The 27,486-nt window shown below is 41.1% G+C and overlaps 1 protein-coding gene across 4 annotated transcripts in view; it reads right to left on the minus strand.

Moving 5' to 3' along the window:
- Nucleotides 1-2,181: 2,181 nt before the first annotated feature.
- SLIT2 (slit guidance ligand 2) overlaps nucleotides 2,182-27,486 on the minus strand; it is a 343,502-nt gene continuing 318,197 nt past the window's right edge. For all 4 annotated transcript variants that reach the window (XM_087864252.1, XM_045771455.2, XM_087864254.1 and 1 more), the window contains 7 exons: nucleotides 23,416-23,553; nucleotides 23,067-23,307; nucleotides 21,390-21,520; nucleotides 10,196-10,350; nucleotides 5,525-5,816; nucleotides 5,052-5,263; nucleotides 2,182-3,930 (listed from right to left, as the gene is read on the minus strand). In XM_087864252.1, coding sequence (XP_087720378.1) covers nucleotides 3,689-3,930; nucleotides 5,052-5,263; nucleotides 5,525-5,816; nucleotides 10,196-10,350; nucleotides 21,390-21,520; nucleotides 23,067-23,307; nucleotides 23,416-23,553 — 1,411 coding nt within the window. In that variant the 3' untranslated portion in view covers nucleotides 2,182-3,688. The remainder of the gene's footprint in view (nucleotides 3,931-5,051; nucleotides 5,264-5,524; nucleotides 5,817-10,195; nucleotides 10,351-21,389; nucleotides 21,521-23,066; nucleotides 23,308-23,415; nucleotides 23,554-27,486) is intronic.

Genomic DNA, 27,486 nt, shown 5'->3' on the forward strand with positions numbered 1-27,486 from the left:
TGATGCTTGTTTTGTCTGAACTACGTATCGAAAGTTCAGCATAGTTTCTGCACATGAGAGGAGAGAAAAAATAAAAATTTGTTGTTAGATGACTTTGGAGTATATAGAGAGGATTAAGAATGAAAATAGCTTATGTATTTTATATAGTTTTATTTGCTTTATAAAAAGCTTTATGTGAAGCTTCACATATGTTTTTATAACTTATATCCTTTTACAAACATTAGTTTTGACGTAATGGTCACTTTATGGTGTAGACGACTCCATAATGCTCAAGATCTCTAAGTCCTGAATCAATTTCAACAGTCTTTCTTTCAATCATTTCTCTAGAAAGAGCTGCTGCTGACAAGGCAAGCCATCCGAAAACAATGCTCAGAGCAATTCTAAAACCGAGGTTAGTCTATCATTGCTTAGAAATAATTTCAGGAAAGGTAAGGTGACCGCAAATTCCAAAGATTGAGAGAGTTATTATTCAATGAACGCATCGGAAATTAAACACATGTCAAATCCCCTGATTGTGCCTCAACACATGTGAGAATTTAAAGTAAACACATTAGGGATGTTTAATCACTTTGTCTTTTCAGATTACAAACACCCGTTGTTCTGCGTAATAGCTTTGATTCTGAAATAGACAAAATTGTTTTTTGTTTTAACTTACTGAATTCTGTTGGAAATGCTCTAGATTAGTTTCTTATTTAAAGGAATCCTATGGTCAAGGCTTTGTAAGTGAGGAGCTCCCCCCCCCAGGGTTCTTTATTTTTATTTATTTATTTTTATTTATTTATTTTTATTATGATATGTTAGTCACCACCATACAGTACATCATTAGTTTTTGATGTAATGTTCCATGATTCATTGTTTGTGTATAACACCCAGTGCTCCATGCATTATGTGCCCAGTGAGGAGCTTTTTATAACATGAATAAGTACCCCTAATTTGTCTCATTTGCAAGTAATTATTTGGCTATTGGATTTTCTCAAAGAAGGGCTCCTGTACAGAATGCAGTCTCATCACGAGGCAAACGATCGCCTAAGAAACTTGCTAACTCAGCCCAAATCCCAGGCAATCATAATTCTATTTTGTGCCTTTAGAAGCAGGAAGGAGAGAGAATACAGTCTGGAAGCTACTAAGGCTTCACTTTCTTCCCTTAAAAAAGAAAAACAAAAAACCAAACATCTCTAATCTCAACCACTTCAACTGACATGATTGGCAGGGAGAATAATTGTGCTGTGGAAATAAGGTTCCAGGGTTTAAATGTCCCCTGGTAGAGGACGCCCCCTTTATCTCTTGAACATGGACCCTGTGGTCTGCGAGGCCTGGGTAGAATTCAGCTCTCCTGTCTTCGAGCTCTTTATGCCTGTGTCAAATGGGAGCCCAATAATCCCATAGGTTTGTAGTGAGAGAAGAGTGAGATATTTCATATAAAGCCCTTGTCATAGCACCTGGCATATAATAAGCCCTTGGAAATAGTGGCTATTGAGATAACACATACCTAGAAACACAGATCTAACTCCTATTATGTTTGCAGATGTTTCTTTGCTTAACGAGGGATGCCCAGTCCTTGAAGAAAATGAAAACAAACAGTGGGAATAAATAAATGTTTTACAAAGACCATATAATATTGACACAATGAAAATATAGACCTTTTAAACAGAAATGAATAAATGATGGGACACCTGTGTCTCTGTGTGCGTGTTCACATATGTGTGCGCGTGCGCACGATTTTCTTAGAGGAACATGAAGAAATTCTAGCATGGTGCTTAACTGAGACTATCCACGTAGCTCATGCTCTTTCCCTGTTCTAAGCCTTGCCTACGGTGCCTGTGGAGAAAAGCACTCTTTGTCTTTGTTTTCCATCTGGTTCTAATTGAGGGGAAAGAATAAAAACAAACAAACAAAAAAAACCATTTGTAGTTCAGAGTTCACCTTGTAATTTTTTTTGGAAGAACTTAGTTGAATATGTACTTTTTTCATAGCAAAGGATAAGGATGTCGTCTTCTATCCATCTCTTTCATGTGGCCATTCCAAAGTCCCCCGATTCGACAATATGCTAATCGTAGAACAATTTCTGTCAAAAATACGACATAGGTTTTCTTTCCTGTCCTTTCTGTATCCCTTTTAGAAATTCTTAAGGAGTGGACTCTTAATATTTTGCAATTTCTAAGAAAATCACCAAGCTGTTAGTGAAGTAAATATCTGTTTAATTTACAAACATCAGTAGTATAACTGATATTAGTCTGGAGAAAGACAAAGCACACTGAATTATACATGTACATCTAATTTTCTGTGTAAAAAAAAGTTTTTGGAAAGGAACATCTGCATCTTCACAGGGTACCCTGGGATTTTAATAAGGGAAGAGCACAGTCCACTATAAATCATGATCAATTCTACATTGTAATTTAGCAGCAAACATGTTAACATGGGAACATTAAGGTAATAAAGGAGCTTTATTGGTTGGAAAAAAAAAATCACAGTTCTTGACATTACAGCCTTTTCTCTCCCCGCCCCACCCCCAATAAAAGGGCAAAAAATGTCAAGGAAATATTAATTTGTAAAATATCTACTTTTCTAGTGTCGATCGCTACACACCATTTCTGTTCTGCGAGGACACGTTGCAGAGGGGCGCTTCTTTCTGTACAATGACCGTCTCACGCATAGACTTTACATGCTCTCTGCAGGGGTCCTGAAGGAGGCCAGTAGGTCAGTGACACCAGTGGTCAGATGTCAAGGTAAACAAACCGATCAACACATATTTATCCCAAGATAACACCCTATGTTAGTACTATTGCCAACCCCCCCCAAAAAAATCCTGATTTTTAAGTTTGAAAAATATACAAAAATATCAGGACAATTATAAATTAATATATATTAAAGCATTGAGAAACAGTAAAAGAATGGCCTAACATGTTAAGTACAATGTCCTTTGATACAATAAATATTTCTCATTGGAACTGAATACTGTATAGGGCTGTTTAGAACTCATAGAAACCAAAATTCATATTATTACTAATTTATTTATCAATAATCTATTGGTTCTTTATCTCCTTTATCATTTATATTACAAAAAATTAATACTGGAAAACGGTAGATAAACACTTCTGTGTGCTTCTTCGGCTAACATGCTGACGTTTACAAAGAAGATAGACATTGTTTTAGCGCTCCCATCCCTCTCGGGAATAGAACCCAGGTCTTCAAGGACGCTGTTCTGCACTGAATATTTCTCAACCCTGTGTTCTGTGAATTCTCGGGTTCCACTCCTCTGCCTTGCATCCTCAAGCACACACGGCTGCTCGAGGTGTCCTCATGAACCGCAGACATGGGAACGAGGGCACAGGGGGTCCGCGGTCTGGGCGCCGATGTCACGGCAGCACATAGCAGCGCGGCTCTCCCTCGCCTCTGTGCTTCTGCTCGTCTTCAGCATGTTGCAAAGATGAATTCGCAACGCTTCCCACCCTTGTTCCGATGCCTCCGGGTGCCTTCCTACTTCTCTCGCATCGGGGAAGCGTTAGTTCAAGCATTTTTTTTTTTCCCGAATGCAGAAAAAAAAAAAGTCTTTATTCTCATAATAAAAATAAGTCTGTTCTGTATTTTACAATATATTTCAAATATTTCCACTATGAAGCATTAATGAGTCCACCGCGGTCGAGACGCAGACAACATCTCCCGAAGACGCCGGCTGCCAGGGATGCGTTTAGGAGGCGCACCTGGTACAGCCACACTTCACCACCTTCTCGACCTCGTCCACGAACGAGGACCCATCAGTGCATTCGAAAGAGTATTTCCGTCGCTTGCTCCTCAGAGGTCCGCAGCACTGCCCTCCCGCACACCCACCTCTGCATTCCAACCGGGACACCTTCTTGGTCGTCTGGCAAGCGGCATAGCCCTGCTGCTTTTGGTAATAATCTCTTATCCGCTCCCCTCGACAAGAGATTTCTAGAAAAGAACAAGAAGCACAAGCATTTTCAGGGCCGGCGCTGTGAGTCCCCCGCAAACGGACCGTGGATCCACAACTCAGGTCAGGAGGTGCTGCCTCTGTCTGCCGTGGGCAACCGCGATTGTCACGGTCCTGCTTATGTTCCGTATAATGGGCTGGTGGTGCCGCTTGCTGTCCCTTGAAAGATACTGGTTTTTTTTGGCCTTTAGTTTCCGCCACGTGAACACTATATATGTGGACTATAAATACTATGCTATTGGACTGACAAGAAAATTGGATTCCTAAATCTTTTCCTTTATTGCGAAAATACACGTCTTCTGGTTTTACACTACTAACAGCTGGTTTTGTTTACCACAGGGAGCCGTTTCAGAGCGTTTGCAATTTAATTTATTAGACCTGGGGTTTAATATCATTCAATCTGTTACTTAATACAAGTAACATTCCACTAACTTCATAAATTACCCTAGTATGAACTAGTTCAAAAAGAGACATCTGCTTCGAGCTTCCACGGGCACGTTCCTCCTGTCTCGTCCCCCCGATACACGCACCAGAATGCCTGCCAGCTGGAGGCGAGGCGCGTCCTGGTCACGCAGACAGAGCAGAAGGAGAAAGGTGGGCCGAGAAGTCGGCACGCCCCCATCCCCCTCACCTGCACGCTGGGTGGTGATAAATCAGTTGATTCTAAGGTCAAAGGTGACTTTGTCCTAAAACTAGAGCAGAATTATGAGCTGCCTCTTCTCTGACCCAGAGACGAATTCATAATATAAATGGATGAGGACGGCAGGTAAAGGTAAGAAGGGAGGGAAGCAAACGTGCTGCACCAGAAGGTAAAAAGGGGTATTTTTCACAGCACGTCAAGTGGCGAGAAGACGGCTGAAGGCCATGGAAATTCCTGCCGTGGAGGCTGAGGACATTTCACATCTGGTACCTTCATACGGCTGTAAAATCAATCAACAGCAGCAACTGTAGGCACTGCATAGACCTGGCGTTCCTCATATCACTCCTCTGTGTGTGTGCGTGTGTGTGCATGTGTGTGTGTGTCTCCTTTTCTCTCTCTTCTCAAAGATCGGGGAGGGGGAGCTCTTGCCGCAAAGGGTGGCACCCAGGTGGGTCGGCTTACCTCGGTCACAGCTGTCCCCAGTGTATCCACTGCTGCATTCACAGTAGGGCTGCCCCAGTCCCGAGAGCCTGCATTTCCCATGCTTGCACTTGATGGCCTGGCAGGGGTTAAACAGATCCTCCTCTTCATCACAGAGGACGCCCCCATGGCCCTCCAGACACTTACAGCTGTAGGAGAATGCATTGATGGGCAAGCAGGTACCGTGCACACATCTACAGTGAAGGAGGAAGGTAAAGACAGACGTGCATTAGGCAGAGGCGATAAGAATGGAGGAAGGGTGATGGAAGGAATAGGAAAGAGACGGGCCAGTGGGCTGACTTCCTTCTCTCTCTCCTGCCTCCCCCTTGTCTCCTTCCCTTCTTCCTCTGTCCCGCCTTCCCTCCCTTCCTGGGTTTTGCTTTGAGGGCTGGGGTGTGTGTGTGTGTGTGTGTGTGTGTGTGTGTGTGTGTAACCACCAAGCAGCTCGAACTTACTTATTTCCAAGACAGGGGTCATTGGTCCTCTGGTCACAGAGGGGCCCAGTCCAGCCTTCCTCGCACTCACAGGTGAAGCCCGACTGGCTGCTGGGCTGGCACGTGCCGTGGGCACACACCTTCTTGTGGCACGGCTCACAGCCGGGCAGAATGCCGGTTTGCATGGGCACCTTGCGGAAGTCCTGCAGCTCGCTGTTGATGTAAAGGTTGCGGAGGCAGCCGTGGAAGCTGGTGCCGTTCTGCCCGGGGGCCTGGCGCAGGGCTGCAGCCACGTTGTTCTTGCCGGGCATGCCTGCAGAGGGACACGAGGTCAGTGGTTGGGTTCTTTGGGGGAGATCCTCAGCAACTGCCCCCCCGCCGACCCAATGAGCTCCTCCAGCAAGGTGGCAGTCAGGGTGACAGTCCTTTAGGACAACCAGAGGTCATTGGCCTCCAGGCCTGTGGTTCTCCACCTGTCTGCACATTAGAGTCACCTGAGATCTCTGGAGAACTACTGATGCCTGGAACCTCCACTCAGACTGACTTCATCGGGTTATCTGGGCAGGGTGGGGGGGAGGGAGAAGAGGCAGGTGTTTCTTTGTTTGGATTTGTTTTTTGGAAGATGCTCCAGGCAATTCTAATACACAGCTAGGATAAAGAACCGAGTTCGTTGGCGGCCAGTCTCTTAAGTTTTAACATTTGTTTCAAATCAAACCTTACACGGAGGCATAAATGTATAAAACCTCAAAGCAGACCTACTGTAGCTAAAGGCAAGATCAGGAATCGGGGAGAGATCTGGGCTTCCCCCCTCTCCAGCCACCTCTTTAACCTGGACACACGCCCTGGAAGCCGAGAGCTCCAGGAAGCACGGTGACAGCTTGGGTGACATGCTCAGCGTCACCCAGTAAGACCTGGTTGCAGATCGGCTGACCAGTGAACCCCACAATCTCTAGGGCATGGTTCCATCCGTCCAGGCTTAGGGGGTGAGAGCTGGGTTCACAGTGACCTTTCACCCCAGCCCTGCCAAATTCTAAGCTGGCAACCAATCTGGCTCACCAACATCCTGAGCCCAGCGGTGCTGGTCAGCGTCTGAAAACCTCACCCACGCTTCCTATCATGCCAGCACTTCATTCACGTCGATTTTATTTTCTTGCTAATTAAGAGTGAAGCCTTCATAGGCCAAGAAATCAAGAATACAAATGAAATTCCTCCAAAAACAGAATTTGCAGTCTTTGCATATGTAAGTTCCACCGGTGACAGTCATCTGGTAAACTTCATTTGGCAAAACTGAGGAATCTTTCCATGGCCTAAGCCAGACCCTGAAATAGTTCCTGGATGGGATCCTATGTGAGGCAACCATCCAGACTGCAGTGGGGTAAGGGGAGGGAGCCAGAGGCCTTCAGGGTGTCTGATGATCCCCCCTGGCACTCACACCCTCACTCTGCCTGGGCTCTGGGCCACTGGCTGGAGGGCAGAGGCTGGGGAAGACTCCCTTCTCACTCTCCAGAGGGTTGGTTGGCTCTAAAGGCCTGACCCTCAGCAACGGCTGGGGCCTGGCTTGTGGCAATATCGCCTTCTCTATTCAAAGGAGCCATGTTTGAACTCTAGCAGGCACCAACATCAGACACACAGACAGATATACAAAACTACCAGGCAGGCTTGAGGTCAAAGTCTTTATTGTTGGTCCGCGTACGCATGAGCCAGTTATTTCCGACCCTTCTAGGGCTTAGTCTTCTCATCTGTAACATGAAGGGATGGACCAGGGCAGTTGTTTCCAAGTCTGTCATATGTAAGATCCACCAAAGGTCCAGGTTCAGAAGGTGGCTTTCCAGGCCCCATTCTCTTCCCACCTTGACATTCTAACTGGTAGGAAGGGGTGGGGTGCAGGAATCTAAGCGTTAGCATGCAGCTTGGTTGATTTTGATGTAAGTGCTCCCTGGTCACACTTCGACAGGTACTGAATTAGGGGTCTTGGCTTTGAACTTCCATGACCTCAGACTTTTAAGTCCATGTCCCTTTGGCCTTGGGAATGGAGTTGCTTTGTTGAGTGAACTCAAAAAAACTGAAATGTACCATTTCCAGGAAAGCCCAAGTGAAAGAAAATTCCTTGTTCTGGGGTAAGTTCTTCCAATTTAATCATATCCATTCAGCATAAATGTCTGGATTTTAAGTCTACACGGGGATGGTCTTTTTTTCAGACATGCCCGTTGTCAAACTTGAAGAAAAAGATGAGCTTAGTTACCTCCCTCTCCTTTGCTAAGTCAGGTTCTCCTGCCTTTGCCACATCGAATTCAGGGCTGGGGTCTTATGATTACATTGTATTTTTTTTAAAAGATTTTATTTATTTATTTATTTGACAGAGAGAGACACCCAGCGAGAGAGGGAACACAAGCAGGGGGAGTGGGAGAGGAAGAAGCAGGCTCTTAGCAGAGGAGCCTGATGTGGGGCTCGATCCCAGAACGCTGGGATCACACCCTGAGCCGAAGGCCGATGCTTAACTACTGCGCCACCCAGGCGCCCCTACATTGTATTTTTAAATTTTAATTACCCTTGAGACTGCACCCTGATTTGGAAAGAAACGGGCCCACTGTGTTCTCTGGCAGTGAGGCTAGAGTGGAAGTGACTTCCTTCAGGCCTGGATGGACAGAGGTCCTATCTGGATTCTTCCAGACCCTCTATCCTTAGAAAGATTGGCACTTCTCAGTTTGGAATATAAAACTTTTTTTTCCCTTTTTTGAGAAACGTTCTGACCTAAGCACTCCCATTTCGTAGGGTCCCCCACCCCTCTCACTGCATCGTAAAGGGGTTTTAAAAGATTCAGTGAAATGGTTTCTGATGAAAGCACAATAAATCAAGTGAAGGACAAGTCCAGAAATAAACAAAAATCCACAAACTTAGATTGCTTCCCTTTCTGCGCTCTGTTAAAACGTGAGTGGCAATGCAGACAGATGGCTTAGGGGTCAGACAGACGAGACCTGGACTCAAATGAGGTCTCTATTACTTCACGGCTCTGTGAACTTGGGCACGTTTTATAAAGTCCTTGCGGCTGTCCCTTCGGGATCATGAAACAAAAAATCATACCTACTTCCTAAAGTTCTGAGGATTAAGACTGTAAAGAAGCATTGTGTTGGACACGTCGCACGTGCTCACACCCGTGACTTGCTTTACCCATCCCTATGTATGGCTGTTAACAGTAGTGCAGACAAGAAATGGAGGCTTCTGTTTTTAAATGCATCTCCTAGTTGTGATTCCCATGAAGCAATGAGATCAGTCAACTTGCTGAGCAGACTTAGTACGCAACACTTTTATTCCAATGCACTCTGGTTACTTGAAGACACGTAGGCTTTTCCTACTCCCCTGGGCAAAGAAGGGATATTTCTTTTTCAACTTTGTAACCTTTATACATATGTTAACTTCGTTCCCAGCACAGGGTGGGTACTAAATAAATATTTACAGAACTGAACCAAGATTTTTAATGGTTTCTAATAGTCCAAAATTCTTTCAAAGTGTTAAGATCTTCTAATGCTGAAATTACAAAAAACAGAAGTGCTCTGGACTTTCAGGACAATTCCAAAAATGCTTTCAAGGAAGTCTTTGAAGGGATAACATAAAAATGTAGAATCCCAAGGTTACTATTTTGTAGGAAATAATGCAAACTTTGTGAAAATGCCTGTCCTGCTGAGCAAATCAGTTACACTGACCCACGTAGGAACTTTAGCTTACTTCTCTGTAAATGAGTTAATTTTATCAGTCAATTCACCTCAATCCAGTGTGATTTAATTCAATGCTACTCAATTTAACATCATATGATTTCTTGCTCCTTCACTTGAAACCAAATTCTCTATCTCCAGTTTATGTCCCTTCCTCCCCCCAGTAGAGGAAAACTCTCTCCTTTGTGGGTCCTCTCCTCTGGCCTCCTTCAGAATATTGCCCACATCTCTTTCTTCACCTGTTCCTCATCTGCCTTCTGGTTGGTTACACATAAAGTCCAGAATCTTCACTCTATCATTCCAACTTCTAGTCCACCTTTCCAACCCTCTGTCTTGTTCATTCACCTTAAGGTCTTAGCTCACTAGAACTACTTCCTGTTCCCCCAATACAAGTTGTACCTTTAATTCATTTGTTCATTCATTCATTCATTCATTCATCATTCGATCTTGTTAATAATTATCCTACCACCTACTAGTTGGCAAGTGGTAGCACAGACGATCTAGGATGGTAAGATTTGACAGAACCTTTTTTCTTTCTCTTTTTGGCATGGCACAATAAACGTAGCACACCGGGCCCATGTGTTCTTGCTCTCACACATGGGCTCTCTCGCTCTCTCTTTTTCCTTAAGACCTTGCTGTGTGGCCAAGGTGTGCTGTGTAATTTTCAGGGCTTGTAAGTAATAAACCTCTAATTTTTCTTCAAAGTTTCCTGATGCTTGTTACTGATGGGTACTTTGCAGTCATAAAAAGAACCGCTAGAAGCTGTCCAACTATGACGTTGGTTATTGCTGGCCGAGACAGGCACGAAACAGATCTCTTAACACACGTCCAGGGCTCTTTCTTTTCTATCCTTGCTGTCCATCTTTCAGTGATGGATCATATGGGTCGACAGCCATGACACCAGGGATCAACAATTTCAGAATTAGTCTATGATGAGAATCACAGGGTTTTGCGGACCTACTGGATTTGGAACAGAACTTACCTCCTACATAGAGTGGAGAGTCAAAATTCAGAGTGGACTGCTTTGACAGGTTGGTGATGATTTTGGGGCTCCCTCCATCCACGGAGAGGGACAGACTCTGATCCAGGGCAAGTAGTTCCACAATGTGAAAGTTTCCATCATTGATCGTCTCCACACTACAAAGAAAAAGTAACTTAGCTCATGTTTCAATTTTCTTTTTATTAACACAAGGAAGTTAAAATTAAAAACTCCATCAAGCACTTTTTAGGAAAAGATACACCTATCTACCATTAATAAAGATAAAGACCAATGGCTGGTTTAAAAACAGAAGATATTTCAGGGAGAGACAATCAATTTCTACTTCTTAGGAATGGACACAAATTAAGCTGGTTTTCCCATTGGGAGAAGTGGAAATGAGTACATTTAATCACTATCCAGTCATAGTCTTCCAGGGTCAAGTCTAACGGTCCTTCTAAAACTTTAGAGGGTTTGTGGAGATTCATAAAATAGATAAAAACAAAAAGATTAAGAAACTGAGGCAAATGAAAAAATGGGGATTGAAAATAAGATGAAGTTGGGTGCAATTAGCAGGAAGGTGCGATATGGTTTTGAAGTGTGGCTGTAAATCTAACACGAGGGTCAACAGCAGGCAAAGATGAGCACGGGACCAATGGAGGAAACAGGATCCATACATGGCAGGGCCAGGGATACACTTACCTCTCACTGTGGAGGCAAAAAGATGGCAAAATGGAAGTGGGCATCAAAAATAAATAGTGAATATTAAAGAGCAAATATACTGGGATATTGACTAGGAAGACTGAAAAAAGGCTCAATGTGGAAATATGGGAGCATATGAGAGAGAAACTGTGAATACCTAGTATTCCCTACATGAGATGATGGCTTAAATTTCTGGGTGCTGATACTTAAATGTGCAAATAGGGCAAGCCTGGAAAATAACAGAAAAATGTACTGACATTTCTGTATGGTTCTCACCACAGGTGTCTGATAATATTCCTTTGTTTAAAATAGATTAAAAAGGTTTTTTTGTGATTTGACTACAGTATAAACCATTCTGCAGAAGTGAGAAAACATCTGAAGTTCTCTGGGCTTAAGTGTTTGTAAGAGTCCGCATACACAGGGATTTTTGATAACCTGTCTCAGATATCATCTTGTTTTAATGATAAATATTAGATATGCCAATTGGTATTTTTACCTTCTACACATTTCATTATCCCAACACTTGATACCAGTAAAACCAACAGAGGAAACAATATACACAAAAATCATTTACTAAATAAAGTTGTATACCAACTGTTAAACAGGATTGTCTTCTAAGGGAAGATACTGGATGGTCATATCAACTAATGGTCAAGCATACAGATTCTGGAGTCAGATAAACCTGCATTTGAATCCTGGTCTTGCATTTATGAAATGTTTGACCTTAGATAAGTTACTGAGCTGCTTACACACTTTGGTCTTCTCTTCAGTTAATGTTAATAAATATTTCTCCCTCTGATGATTAATTTGAGGTCTGTATGAAATGATTTTTTTTAAAGATTTTATTTATTTATTCGACAGAGACAGAGACAGCCAGCGAGAGAGGGAACACAAGCAGGGGCAGTGGGAGAGGAAGAAACAGGCTCATAGCGGAAGAGCCTGACGTGGGGCTCAATCCCATAACGCCGGGATCACGCCCTGAGCTGAAGGCAGACGCCCAACCGCTGTGCCACCCAGGCGCCCCTGTATGAAATGATTTTTTAAAAAGTGCAGAGTGAAACACCCAGATATAGAAAGTACAAAGTTAAGTGTTAGATATCAGTATCACCATCACTGCCACCACTGTCATCATATAAATAATCCAATATTATTTCAGTATCTTCAGGAAGAAATTAGTTAGCTTTATTTTTGATATTATAAAATAATGCTAAAGACTGGCAGAAATAAAATAACTTCTTTAGTGGCATATCTTGTTCAAATTGCTGAGAAACAAACTGTGGGCTTCAGAGGGGACGGGGTGGGGGAATGGGATAGGCTGGTGATGGGTAGTAAGGAGGGCACGTATTGCATGGTGCACTGGGTGTTACACGCAACTAATGAATCATCGAACTTTACATCAAAAACCAGGGATGTACTGTATGGTGACTAACATAATATAATAAAAAAATATTTAAATAAACCAAATTACTAACATGTTTTAAGTAAAATATTAAAATGAAGATATATATATATAGAGAGAGTGGTGCCCAATTGCTATTTCCTTTGTGAACATACACAGCATGTAAGTGGTTTTATAGGACTGCTCTATGAACATTAAGCTTGATTAAATCATAAATATTAATAATGGGAGCTCTTTTTTTTCCTTTTACATTTGCAAAGTTTGTACTGGAAAATGGGTTCTTGGTCACACATCAGTCTTAGGCAATCAGTCCTGGTATGTCATCACTAATGACAGTGGTTTGATGCAGGACAACTGAGTGAATTACTTTAAAGAAGGGGCCATGGATCATTTACTTCTGTATTCCTTAATGTAGCCAGTAGAGCTTCTGAGAAATAGATGCTTAATAAATACATGTTAAGTAAATGAAATATCAGGGAGAGTTGTTAAGAATAACATATAGTTTTTTTTAAGATTTTATTTCTTTATTAGAGAGAAGGAGAGAGAGAGAGAGAGAGAGAGAGAGCGAGAGAGAGCGCACCAGTGGGGGGGAGGGGCAGAGGGAGAGGGAGAAGCAGACTCCCTGCTGAGCAGGGAGGCCGGAGGAGCTGAGGCTCCATCCCAGGACCCCAAGATCATGACCTGAGCCCAAGGCAGATGCTTAAGTGACTAAGCCACAAAGGTGCCCCAAGAACAACACAGTTTTTTTTTTTTTTTTAGTAATACTAACCAGTTTCCAGTTAGAGATAGTCAAGAGGCTTCAAGCATACTTAGGGAAGGACATCTAAAACATGCATTTTATTTAAAAATTTGAATTTTTCAGTAGTCATATCCTGAAGGAAATGCTGGGATGTAAATCTTGTTCAGCCTGTCCTGGGTCTCATTAGATGTGAGGCACTGGATTAGTGTAACGTTGGGTTAGTGTGACTTCAGGTCATTTTTCTCTGTTTCATTTTCCTCATCAGGAAAATGCAAATACTAAGTCCAAAGAATCACACAGCACATAATATGGGCCAGGTGGTGTTCTAAGAACTTTACATGTCTTAACTCATTAAGAATCACAACAACCCTAACAGTTGGGCACTTAGGGTACTTAACATGGCACAGCCAGCGGCTAAAGAGATTTGAAGCTGGGATCCCTGTTTCTAGAGTACCTGTTTTTAATTATTATGCCTCAGTATTACAATAAAAAACCTGAAAAGTACCTAGTACTATACAAATGGCATGTGTTCTCTCTACTAACAAGACTTTAATAGGTGATTTTTCTCCCAAATAGCTCAAGATTAAAGTTCTGTGGAAAATAACCTTATATGATGGTTGCAAAAATTCATACATTCACCAGAAATCATGGGCTTGTAAAAAAAAAAAGTAACAATTTTATAATAAGAGTTCGAAGGTTACGAGAATGCGTATAAAGTATATAGACTTCAAAACATGGATTTGGATTCTATTTTCCCAATTATAAGTGAAATTTAGACTGATTAGATTTTTTCCTTCCCAAAGTTTTAAATGTCTAATCTGATCACTCCTGAACTTGACTAGAGGTATCACTAAATTTGATTCCATTTATATTTCCCCGGAATTAAATGAGGCCTCACCATGGCCTTCTGACAGGTAAGTATTAAAAAATTAGTATTTTTAGGTTCTTTGTGTTTTGGGATGATAGCATGTGTATGGGCCTGAAGAGAATATTTGAGAACTAAGAATATTCTAAATCAGTGTTTCATGCTGCCTTCTGAAGCATGAGATTGACCAGGGGATGTCCAGAAATTCTTTGCCTATATACCCTGTCCAATAAAAGCAGTGGCTGACACACCAGTTGTTACATGATACAACTGAGCCATCATTGATTTTACAGTCTATCGTGGTCATGCCTACCTATCTACTCACAATGCGTGACATCCTTTTGGTTTCTCAGAAGTATTGATTCCCAGAAGTATTGATAAACTCTCTTTCACTACTCCCTAGGGAACGATGTATTTGATGACTCATGAGAGTTGCAAGGGAACCACTTAACATTGAGCCTTTCCACTGGGAATGTACATTGAATTTATTACCACTATTATGTATTTAGTTTTACTAGACTTACCCTATTAACTGAGATTTTGTTTTCTTGAATTTCTAAGTGGCTGTATGAAAATAAAGCAGCTACTCAACTAGGTCTTGTGGTTAGCTATAGAAAAAGAGTTTAAAAACTCAGGGCTTAAAAGAAGAGGGGCTCTAACTTGCCTCTAATTTTCTTTCTCTATGTAGGCCGCATCAACAGTGGCATTTTTATAATTCTGTCTCAGGCATAAATCTTCAGTTAATTCAGTAGTTGAATAAAGATAAACAGTTCACTTGGCTTATGTGGGCTCTAGCTATTCACCTTAAAAATTTAAAGTATCTGTTGGCATGTTCCATGCAACAGAATAGGAGATGGACACGAGGCAAATTCAACTGGTCATCTCCTTTTGATCACCTATCGGGTGAGGATGCTTCATTTGTGAGGTGGGGATGGTAATACAACATTTCCCTACCTATTCAAATCAAAAGGAACATGAGGTCAAAGGGGATTAAAGGTATTAACTGTATGTGCATAAGAGTTTTCAAAAGGATGCTTTACAACATGATTGATGGATCAAGCTACATTTTAATAAGTGCTTTTGAGGCAAATTACCTAATTTAAATAAAAATGCACTAAATAAAAAGGGACTTGTACCTTTGAACGTACAGTAAGAGTCCCATGTAAGGCAATCACATTTGCATTTATTCTTCATTATCCGGCTGTCTGAGCATCAAGAAGAGCCATAAAGCAGCAGCATCACCAATTACTGTGAGCATACGCTGTGCCTAGCACTATAGCAGGGCCCTTACGTTTGTTACTTCCAATTCTCCCAACCACATGTGAAAAATGGATATGATTCCAATTGCTTAGAGGAAGAAATGGGAGCACTAAGAGGTGAAGTAACTTGCCCAAAGTTCCGAAGCTGGTGAACAGTGCTGCCTTCCCATATGGCGTAGCAAGAATGGCTGAGTGTGTATCTTGGACATGAGACCAGGGAGATTCTATCGTCTGTCTTCTCTCCAATGAGACTCAACTCTCCTCCTCCCCATCCCCCTTCTTCTTGTTTTTTTTAATGTAAACCTGTAAATTGCACAACCCAGAGACTATATAGCCAACCAACCCTAACCATGGGTGGGGAAAAGTCCCCTAATGTTGTACTGTTCCCTAAACACCGCACCTGTTCAAGGCATGGTACAGTCCTGGCCCTTCGTAAGATGGTTCATCTCATTTCCGCATTAAAAAAAAGTTAATTTTTAAAAACAGAAGTCTAGTTGACACAATGTTACATTAGTGTCAGGTGTACAAAACAGTAACCCAACAACTCTAAAGATTCTGCTGTGCTCGCCACAAGTGTAGCTATCATCTGTGGCCATACAACGTTATTACGGTACCACTGACTAGACTCCCTATGCTGTGCCTCTTATCCCCGTGACTTATTCAGTCCATTACTGGAAGCCTGATTTCCTCATTTTTAAAAAGTAGTTGACCACGTTTATAAAGAAGATGTCTAGTTTGGAAAATTACATTAATCTGAATCTAAAGAAAGAAGCATTCCATTTTTATTACTTTTTAAAAAAAAGTTTCTGCCTATATAGATGAAAAAAAAAGTCACTTCGAAGGGCAATTATTAGCCTCCTTGAGAAAAAAATGTGTTACTCCATCCCAATCTGAGGGCTGTCATTCATTCACGACATTATTCCCAAGTCCCTCTTTACGCGATTCTCTAAGCACTGTAAAAATTTGGCACGTGTGTGATATTCTACTTTATTTACTTGTTAAGTAGCTTGTGTCATCTCTGTTGTTGCTGATTCCTTAGACAGCCGGGTGCTGGCGAATGTGTAAGGACTGGCTCTCTGAAGTAAGAAAAAGAGCCTGCACTTGTAACATTTGCTGACTTCTGTGGTGGACATATTCCCAACAGGGCTGTTTCAAGGCCAACCTCAAGCATGAGGTCATGGAATTGAGCTCATGGAATTTGGACATGGGAAGAGATGCGCACCATCGGCTCTCAGAGCACAGCTCAATACATCATTTTTCTACAAGTGGTTCTCAAATTGTGGTCCCTTGACCAGAGCATCACCTAGGAGCTTGTAACACTGAACATTTGGGGACTCATCCAAGATCTGAATCAGAAAGGGGAGGTGGACCAGTCATTTGTTCTGTAACACGCTTTTCAGATGATTTTGATGTATGCTATTTGAAAAAAATAGCTCCTCACCACTGCAGGGCTGGCCTTGTTAGCAGTATGAATGTTGGTAAGAAATCTCGGGCTTCTGACAGATATAGAAATAAAATGAGTAACTGCACACATGCTACTTCGGTTCTGGGAAGAAGGAATAGCTACTATATCTTGGGTTTTCTTAAACACACTTAAAGGTGTGTTAACTCCTCTCTCTAGACATAATTCCATGAAATAATGGTTTTCATATCAATTCATTTAACACACTGACATCTAAAATGAAGCCTTTTAGACCAAAAAAATATCATACAGAACTAACATTATGTAGAATTATTTCCCCCTAATTTTATCAGATTTCATTTACTAAAATAAACAAAATCCATTTCCATCCATGTTGAAGATTAACCAGGCAACTGAAAAGACACACCTGATACACAAAATTATTCCCATATTCCCATGTTCCAACAGCACATTAAATAATGCATAATTTGGAAAATAAGTTTTCACTAAAGTAAATGTTATATAACAAAATCATACCATTAAACTGAACAAATTCTCTGGTGTAAGAATATGTAAAAATACTCCCTTTTAAAACATTAGTGTACCTTTAATAATGTTATATAAAGTGGAAATACATCAACATTTGAATATTTAATTCAACCAAACAAAGTAATTATTAAGCAATTTGTGGGAAGCTAATGGCAACAATATTACCGATGGGTTTTTCTACAACGATGAAGAAGCAGTGCCTGTCATCAGAGGTCACATTTTAGTAAGTCCTGAGCAAGGTCAGAGGCATTCGGATAAACACCAGAAAATTAGTAGAAGCAGAGTTAAGATGGGACAAATTTCCAGTTGAAGGTGAAGGAAAGAAAAAGATCAACAATAACTTTCTTGGGGCGCCTGGGTGGCATAGCGTTTAAGCGTCTGCCTTCGGCTCAGGGCGTGATCCCGGCGTTGTGGGATCGAGCCCCACATCAGGCTCCTCCGCTGGAAGCCTGCTTCTTCCTCTCCCACTCCCCCTGCTTGTGTTCCCTCTCTCGCTGGCTGTCTCTATCTCTGTCGAATAAATAAATAAAATCTTTAAAAAAAAAAAAAAGAATAACTTTCTTACACTTATGATGCCCAAGAAGATGGTGATGCCTCTCAGTGAAATTAGGAATGTGACAGGGACATGCGATTGCACGAAGCAAAGGAAATGAACTCCATTTTGGACATTCTAACTTTATGATCCCAATAGCTAGCATTGTTTACTATTTGGTATGTGTTGTTCTAAATATTTTCTCATGTATCAAATCATTAAATTCTTACTACAACCCTACAAAGATGGAACTATGATTTACTATACCCATTTACCAGGTGAGGCCCGGAGAATTTATGCAATTTACTCATAGCAGCAGTGAGTAGATGGCAGAGCTGGGACTTGAATCAAGGCAGACTTGTCCTTAGGGCACCTGCTCTCTTCTATTCAATTTTAGTTTGAGTGCTAATAACATTCAAATGGTTCAAAAATCAAAATGATATAAAGTGGTATTCATACAAAATCTTGCTTCCACCCCATTCTTTGCTCTCTATTCCTAGTTTTTCTTTGTGCAAATACACAAAAAACTATATATATATATATATAGAAAATATATATGTATAAATATATGTATTTTATATATATAAATATACATATTTTCAATATATATAGATATTTACCCACTTTTGATACTGTTTCGCCTTCTTTCATTTTTTTTCCTTTTCAACCTTGAAAATCTTCCACTATCTTACATAGAGAACTTCCTCCCTCCCCTCCTCCCCCCCTTCCTACTTCCCTTTACCTTTTAACAGAACATTCCATTGTGTGGATGGACCATAGTTTATTTAGATAGAAACTTGGGCTATTTCCTAACTTTTGTTTTTACAAGCAATGCCACAGTGCGTATATCTGTACATATCAATTATTTTCAAGTCTATCTGTAGCTTAAATTCCCAGAAGGGGGATTTCATAGGTCAGGGAGTAAATGTATTTGCAATCTGAATAGTTATTTTCAAAGGACCTTCTGTAGACATTGTAAGCAATCTGTACTTCTAGTGTTGTGGTATCAGGATAGAAGATACACTTTCAAGTCCTCTGCTATACTCCAGAAAGAGATTCCTGAAAAATTTTCCTGTCTTGCTACAACGTAGATGAGAATGAAGACAATGTGAGTGGAGGAATGAGAACGGAGCTGAGTTTGGAAATTTCATCCTCAGAGGGACCTTACCGGCTATGTGCTGTATCATTATTTAAAGACAGGATTTCTGAGGCACAGAAAGATGAAGTATCTGCTCCGGTTTTATCCACTAGTAATTGGCCAAGCCTAGTTCTGAACACATATCTTAGCCACTATGATTTTTTACTTGTCAATTGTTAAATCTCTTAGTGTATTGAAATAATTTAATTGTTCTCTATAGCTTCTATTTCACAGAAGCATTTTTTAAATTCCATAATGGTGCACGAATATATTCATATATACATATATACATACATATAATATGCACATATCATGTACATAATCCAGATCAACCAATCACCTCTGTACCCGAATCCTAGGTAACTGCTGCTTTTCTTTTATTTAAAAATAATGCGATGACTTTTCTTGGTTTTTGTGCCATAAACCAAAAAGTAAGAACTAAATGAAAACTGTGTTCTCCCTGGACCTCATAACAGATATCTCCATTAGATGATCAGTAAGCGGAGAAATGGACTTCTGGTTCATAATGAAAAGTGTGCCATCCGATATTATTCTTTTTTTGTAAATGTCCCATGGTATGCTCTACTGTTTGTTAGGCAAAAATGGGAAGAATATAAACTCAAAATAAGTTTTTTTATGGTAACTTCTCATTGTGATATAATCACATGGGTTTCTACAACTTATCTAGAAACACTTTAAGTATATTTTATGTGAACACTCACTTTAATAAGCCAACCTCAAGAAACTTTACTATGATTTCTGAGAGTTCTATGCTCTTTCGTTGCATACAATAGAACAAAAGAGAAAAGTGAAAAAAAAATGAGGCACAGAATCAATATTCTGAAACTTTTTGATGGGCAAACAAATTGAGGCTACATAATTTAAGGCCTAGCACTATCTGAAATGCTGGCATTAATTCATCACCATTTGGAGATGAAATTCGTATTCCATTTGGAAACCAGTAATTATGTGTTTGTTTCCATGCTCTAAATATTCCCAAGTGGGTTAGCTCACCACCAAAAGGACCCACTGAATTCCACTCATGGCTACAATTGGCATCTACTTTCCTGGAACTGTTATAAAGGCTCAAATAGGATGTGAAGGCTTTTGGAGCACACATCAGTACATACGTCAATAATACAGAGGCCAGTTTCTCCAACTTTATGTCCTAGTCAATGCCCCCAAATTTGTTGCCAATCATATTTGGCTTACAGATGCATTTTGTTCACCATATATGGTATTTTTTTTTTAAAAAAAATGTGAATCAATACTTAAAGGATGGAATACTTTATATTTAAAAAAAAAATCCAGATTTATGCCTTTCCTTGAAAAAGTAAGAGTTCTGGTAAAATTGGGGCCCACATTTTCCAGTGGCTGCATTCAAGGAGAACTGGGTGGATGCAGTCTGGCCCTGTTTTGACAAAAAGTGCACTTTTAGTTCACTCCAGACACAAATGTTCCCATTATGTTGCCAACCTCAAGGCTGTTTATAATAGAAGTTATAATGTAACTTTAAAAAGTTAGATCTTTTCAAGAGTCAAATGATGAGAACATATTCCTCTCTAGCAACTGGCCTGATTAGTTCCTTTAAGCTACCTGCCTGAAAAGAAACTGCTCACGTTTGACTTGGTGACCTTGCTCTAACTGTATTTCTACAGGTGGATAAGTAAACTGGGTAACTCGTCTGTAAGACGATAGTGAATTGGTGTTGAGATCCAACAGAGGGCTCTGAAGGTTAATCTTATGCAAAAAGCACATTTCCGGTGAAACTTACGCCCCATGAATGCCACTCTTTTCATATCTTCAAAATATCATCAATCGCATTATATTATTAGAAAACTTCCAAAATAAATAACATTACCAATCATATATTGTATGTGTCCATTGGCTTCTTCTGTGTAATCTCCCTAAGAGCAAGGGTTTTGTTCCCTTAAAGCTTGGATCCGTGCCTGGCACATAGTAGGTGTTCAGTAAATATGCATTGCATGAATGGTAATGTTAAACCACTCACTGTGCTCGGTACCTTGCAGGTTCTTCTCTAGGGCTACTCTCCACCTGTCTTCACCCTACTTTGGGCTCTGGGAGGCTCCTGAGCAAACTATGTTATTGCGACCAGCGCAATAAGAGTTTTTTTCCTGGAATCTGATTTGGCCAAAGGGGAGGCCAGGCAGGGGATTGTCGGGTGGAAGTAGAGTGAGGTTGGATATTTAAAAGCCCAGTGCCTTCTCTTAGGACTGACAACATCCCTTCACTGAAGGTCACAGCTGCTGCCAGGCAGTCCGAGCCACAAGTCCTATTCTGAGCATGGATTTCCATACCTGCTGCCCCCACTCACCCCTTCAAGATGGGGGGGGGTAGCTGTATCCCTTGTTACTGGCCCCCGGTTACTGTACCGTCTCTAACAATCTTTATAAGAAGTCCCCTTGAGAATCTCTCCTCCATTATCCAGCTTGAGCATGACATCTCTTCCTGCCCGGCCCCTAAGTAATACACTTATCATAACGGCCGCTGTGGCCCAATTATCCCCTCCCCTCGCCGTTACAGAATAATAGAGGAGCAACAGCTTTTCACGGAACCACCGTGTTCACCTTTACCAGTAACTGAGAGACCTTCACCTGTAAATGGCAGAAGCTGGGTGCGAGCCGGTGTCGTAGCTGGCACGGACCCGTCCCCGATACAGTTCGACAGCAATATGGTCCTTGTCGCCCTTATACAGGAGGATTCCACTGTCTTCATCTGTGGCAATCTGGGAGGAAGCAACCCCGACATTAGTAGGACACACAGTCATCCACACATACATCACCAAAAAGCAGCAAGAAAGCTCAGCGAAGAGTTTTTACTCCAGCTTATTTTTTTCCTTACGGCTAAGCGAAAGTAATAATGCAAGGCACACAGAAATGATGACTTGAAAGGTGACCTGTTCCTAAGTTACTCTGATGCAAATAAATTCATGAAGAATTAAAAAAAGAAACCAAACAGTAACAGATATTTAAGAGAACACCATGGGACGTACCTAGAACTTTCTCTGCTGGAGGTTTTCATTCACCTGGACTTTCTGCTCCTGCTCTTCAGAGTAAAAATCTCTGTTTGTCTCCTGCTTTTTGGCCTTTTTGGGCTTTTAAAGGACCAATTTGGTAAAAATTACGACTTACACCTGAACCCCACTAGCTATTTTTTTTAATGTTTTTTTATTATATTATGTTAGTCACCATACAGTACACCCCTGGTTTTTGATGTAAAGTTCGATGATTCATTAGTTGGGTATAACACCCAGTGCACCATGCAATACGTGCCCTCCTTACTCCCACTAGGTATTCTTGTAACAATCCGGTGAGGCAAATGCTGGGAGGGAGGGAGGCAGGCTTTTTAAAGGTCTGCCTGCCTTCCTGAGTCCCATTCCTCATGGCTTTAAGGGCTCCCTGCCCCTCACCCGAGTGTCAGGATAAGCCAATCAAGGAGTGGCATCATTTGGAAATCAGCTAAAGTCATCTGAATTCAAAATACGTTAAAGTATTTTTCTTACCAGATAAAACAAACATGCAGCCCCAGTGAGCCCCATGTGTCCTGAATGAGAAACTCCTCGTCTAGTCTCACCTCCTCCATGCAGGTCTGACTGACGTGCTCAAAGGGACAAGGTGACTTGACGAAAAGTCTTACAATAACATTTGAGTTTGTTCATTTCATGTCACTTTTTTTTTTAAGATTTTTTTATTTGAGAGAGTAAGAGAGTGAGCCAGAGAGAGAACAAAAGACGGGGGGAGGGGAAGATGGACAGAGGGAGAAGCAGACTCCTTGCTGAGCAGGGCTCCATCCCGGGACCCTGGGGTCATAACCTGAGCCAAAGGCAGAAGCCGAACCCACTGAGCCACCCGGGCGTCCTCATGTCACTTCTTAAAAGTTCTAGGTAAAGAGTTAAAAGGCACTGGCTGAATATTTTGTCAAGGTGTGTGGTCTCACCTGTGCTCTCCTTACCTTCGGGTCTCTTAAGAAAAGCCCCACCCCCACCCCCGTTCACCAGAGCACAGGACACGTTTTGTTCTTCTCTCTCTCTGTGTTTCACAATCAAGTAGTGAATAAAAATACCTGGTTCCCCTTTAGTTTTGAAAAACACGAATGTTGGAGAGAAAGGATAAAACTTATCACGCAGAAAGCGTCTTCTGTCTTTGTGTTATGGGGACGGTAGCTGTCTCTTTACGAAACAGAAGCACTCCTGAACTACCACGGATGTCCGTGATTTGGAGCTGAATGTGGCTTAGGGTGAAATCAGCTCTTGCTTCCGGGGCGCAACTTACCTGTAGGGTGATGTTCGTTTGAGGCCGGACCTTGGCTGAAGGAATTTGAAGATAAGACTCTTTGTTGACAAAATTCACGCTGACCAACTTTTCACACTTCTCTCCCTGGTAGCCCGGCAAACACTGGCAGATGGGCTCATTTATCCTGATGATGCACTGCGCTCCGTTCTGACAATCAAAGTTATCACAGGGGCTGGTTCGAGGGAGGACCATGGGTGGAGAAAATTCACAGAACAAGCCACTGAAGAAAACAGAGCAATAATACACTGTTTTTACTTGATTGCCGAGGTAACTTGAAGCCTTTCTGTGAGACGGAACTCTACATGCAAACCTCTATTTCTACTTTTACCTGTAACCTTCGGGGCAGACGCACGTATAGCCGTTCACTGCATCCGTGCAGCGGGCTCCGTTTTTACACTTGTGGTCTTGGCAGTCATCAAAGTCAATGTCGCAGTGCTCGCCCACGTATCCTGGTGTACAGTCGCACCTGTTTGAGCAAGCAGGTAAACAGTTTTACACCCAACTGAGCCAAAGTAAGTGAACAGTTGCATTTCTTCTAGAAAAAAATGGCACTGTCTTTACAAAAGTATTGAGTATACTTAAAAACCACTGCGGCATTGTGTGTCAACTATACTTCAATAAAATAAGTGAAAACAAAAACAAAAAATGCAAAACTTGTGTGGAATAGGCTCAGAGAGCCCCCAAATTAATGGATGCCTAGAAAAGAGTTATTCCACGACTTCTCACCACGGTCCGTCAGAGGGATGGTGAGGACTCTGATGATAGTGAGCGTCCACAATCCCAATGAGCACAGATTTGCTCCCATATTCCTCCTTCCCACCCACCCACCCTTCCTTCCTTCTCCCTATCTTCTTTGCTTTTCTATTTTCCTCCTCCCTCCTTCTTCCTTCCTTCTTTTTCCCCTCCTCCATCTTCCTTCCTCTCCCTCCTTCCCTCCTCCATCTTCTCTCCCCTCCCTCTGTCCCCACTATTTTTGCCTATAGTGTCCTCTATTTTCATTTGCTCTGATTCATTTGATCAGTGGAGACCAAAAAAAAGTGCTATGTTGCAAAATTTACTAAGAATATTAAACATATTTTAAAAATAACGATTTTGTTTTCTCAAAAAGAAGGGATGGGTTGGAATAAAATAGAATTTTATGAAAAAAATTCATGTCAACATTGGAAACCATAATTCATAACAAATCCAGACAATCATTATGGCAGAGCTGGGCTGACCTAATGGAGTACGACCGGGAAACTGATAACAACAACAACAAAAATTCCTGGGGCCAATTCCACTGAAAGTTCTTAGCCGGATTGTTCACTCTGGTGGCACAAGGGAAGAAGGGGTCTCAGCTGCATTGATGGTAAAGAACAAGGGGTAACATACACCTGGCGTTCTTGGAGCACGTCCTCCTTGCCATGCCCTGTTCTAATCGCTTGGCATATATGGATTCACTGAATCCTTCCCCAGGGTCCTGGATTAATTGAATCCTTCTCCAGGGTCCACTACTTCACTCGACAGGTGAGGGAACTGAAGGACAAACTGGTTGAGGACCTTACCCAGGGGCATTCCAGGTAGGAAGCCCAAGCAATCTGACAACACGGCCTGAATTTCTAACCACTGATGAAGCACTCTGTTGTTGTGAGATGGAAAAGGCAGCATGGCAGGTGCAGTGGTTTTCAAACTGCTTTGAGGAGCGAAAAGGGACCAGAGAAGGGAAGGAGGCTTTTGGCAGCTTCCCGCTTCCCTCCTTTCTCCCTCAACACTCTCCTGTTGTGATTTATTAGTTTTACGGATTGAGCTTCCATGAGCATTTCTGTTTGGGGTTTAAGAGAGGACTCAATGACTCTAGAAAAACAAACAAACCAGGAACCTACAGTTTATTTAGCTTTATAGAATTTGGACTTTGCAGTACCCAGGACTGGGTTTGTATCCTGGCTTCATCTCTTCATGTATGCAATCCTGACTTTACTTAAACTTCCTAGGTGTTCGTGTCTTCATCATGGTACAAAATAATTTCCATCTTATGGGTTTGTTAAAAGATTAAATAAAAACACTATCTGTAAAAGAATCAGTGTAGTGTTTGACACATCATGCATGATCAATAAATGGTAAGTATTTAAAAAAAATTCTATGAAGTCTTCATAATTCTATAAAAGTCTTTGTGGTTCAGTCTTGACTCATTTTCCAGTTTTCTATTTCAAAGCCATTAGGATTAAATGAATGAGGATAATTAAAAATGCCCAGGTGAATGTGGACATTACTGAACACCAAGGGTTTTCTCTGAAAAATGCAAAATCAGGATTTAAGAATCACCAGAGGGCTGATGAATTAAAATAAATGGGGGTAGATAGCCTCTAAGGAGAACAGTCTTCAGCTCTGTGTGTATGAATTAGGAAATAAAATGAACTCACTGCAGAAGCATGCTTGCTCTAGAGCCAGTGGTTTTAATACTAAATCATAACAAAGCAATGTCAACAACACATCTGAAGTTAAATGGATCTTAAGTGGCCATATACGTCCTCAAATAGACAGACAAAGTCTGGGGAGAGAGCTTCCATCAATGTTAATGTGAGCAGAACCACTGAAATGCCAGGCATTAAAAGAAAGGAGAAATGCTTTGAAACACTCTGAATTATTTATCTGAGAAAAGAAATCAAAGTAAAAGATAAGAGAACCACACACTCACCACCAGTAGCTAAGATCTATTTTATATTCTCTTCTCAACAAATACGATTTTTCAAGCCCATTAGAACTTGGAGTCACGTTATGACCAACATTTTATTTTTTTGTCTTTCTCTTGCTCCTCAGATCAAATTTCAAAACAGAAGAAAATATTTAATTAAGAATTCCTTAAGGTTTGTATTATCAATAAAACCTATCCCACCCCCTCAACTCTATTATCTGCCAAGGAGTGAGGAAGAAAGCAGAGACTATAAAATATTCGTGGAGAAGCCCAACAGCTGACTCAGGAAGACGCATGCTTGAAAATACTGCTTATGGCGTATCATGGTCTAAAAATATCTCAAAGCAATTTAGGAGATTTACGAGGTATATAATAAAGCAAGAGAAGTGAAACCAGCTCTGTTAGCTTAGTAATAAGAAAATGAAGTTGAAGAAACAGAACAGGTTTGTCCAAACAACATTTGTCAGTAGAGGTTTTCTTTAGCAGCTTCATATCGTTTTGGTTTTTAAGCCCATTTTCTTTCTGCAACTCCCTCTCTCACAATGTGCAATTGTTTATAACAGGGGAGGAACAGCGTACACCGTGGCTTCACCTGCTTTCTGCTAAGCTATATACAGCTATAAAACGAGCTCACAGATTACTGCAGAAAACAATGGGTTTGGCCCAGATCAGCTAGCCCGTAAGCCAGTAAGATGCACTTCTGAGTGTGTAATGTAATCAATGGTAAGGGAAGATATTGAATTAAGGAGTACTCTTTTTGAAGACAAACTCCCTCATTTTTTAATGGTTTTCATTAAGTCCTATGAATTCTTTATTTTATAATCACGATTCACGGAGCTGTGTGACACCTGCATGGTAGATAAGCAGTCTAGAAAACCACGCTTTCCTGATGAATTTCTCCGAGAAATGATATTTGTTATGTAAGTGGTGGCTTTTCCTTTTTTTTCTTTTTTTCTCTCTCTCTTTCTTTCTTTCTTTCTTTCTTTCTTTCTTTCTTTCTTTCTTTCATAAGTGGTGGATATTCATTTTGCTAAATTCAATTGTGGGCAGATCAAAGACATCAGGAGTTAAAATAATTCATGTACAGTACTTGGATGAACAAAATGCAATGCAGAATCTTGTATAAATAAAGATTTCAATAAGACCTCTGGTTTTTGCATTGGATTGTAAACTAAAACATAATGAAAAGTAGAATCAAAGATATTCTTTTCTTTTTCAGTAAGGTATCAAATGGAATCAGTGGGTACTGAAATATAATTGTATATTCTTTTTTTTTAAGATTTTATTTATTTGAGAGAGAGAGGGAGGAGGGAGAAAGAGAGAATCAGAAGCAGACTCTGTGCTGAGCACAGAGCCCCACACGGGGCTCAATCCCACCACTGCGAGATCATGACCTGAGCCTAAACCAAGAGTTGGCACTTAATGAACCGAGCCACCCAGGCGCCCCTGGATTCGTATATTCTAAACCTGTGTTTGCATATTCTAAAATTTTAAACCAAAGTGAATAAAAAATATTCCGTAAATAAAATGAGAATAAGCATTTTATTCAGATTGATCTTTGAAAGGCAGGTCTGGAGATACTGACCCTGCCTCCATTCAACTTAGAGTATCTGATAATCTGTGGACAATTACCAAAATGTTAGAGTTTCAGCTCAATTCGCATCTTATAAAACTGTTCTCCACCTGAGCAATCTTTAATTCTTTGAGTCCTATGGCAATTATGCCTGA

This window comes from Ursus americanus, chromosome 8 (assembly GCF_024610735.1).
Source record: "Ursus americanus isolate L20-20 chromosome 8, mUrsAme1.1.p, whole genome shotgun sequence".
NCBI classification, from domain to species: Eukaryota; Metazoa; Chordata; class Mammalia; order Carnivora; family Ursidae; genus Ursus; species Ursus americanus.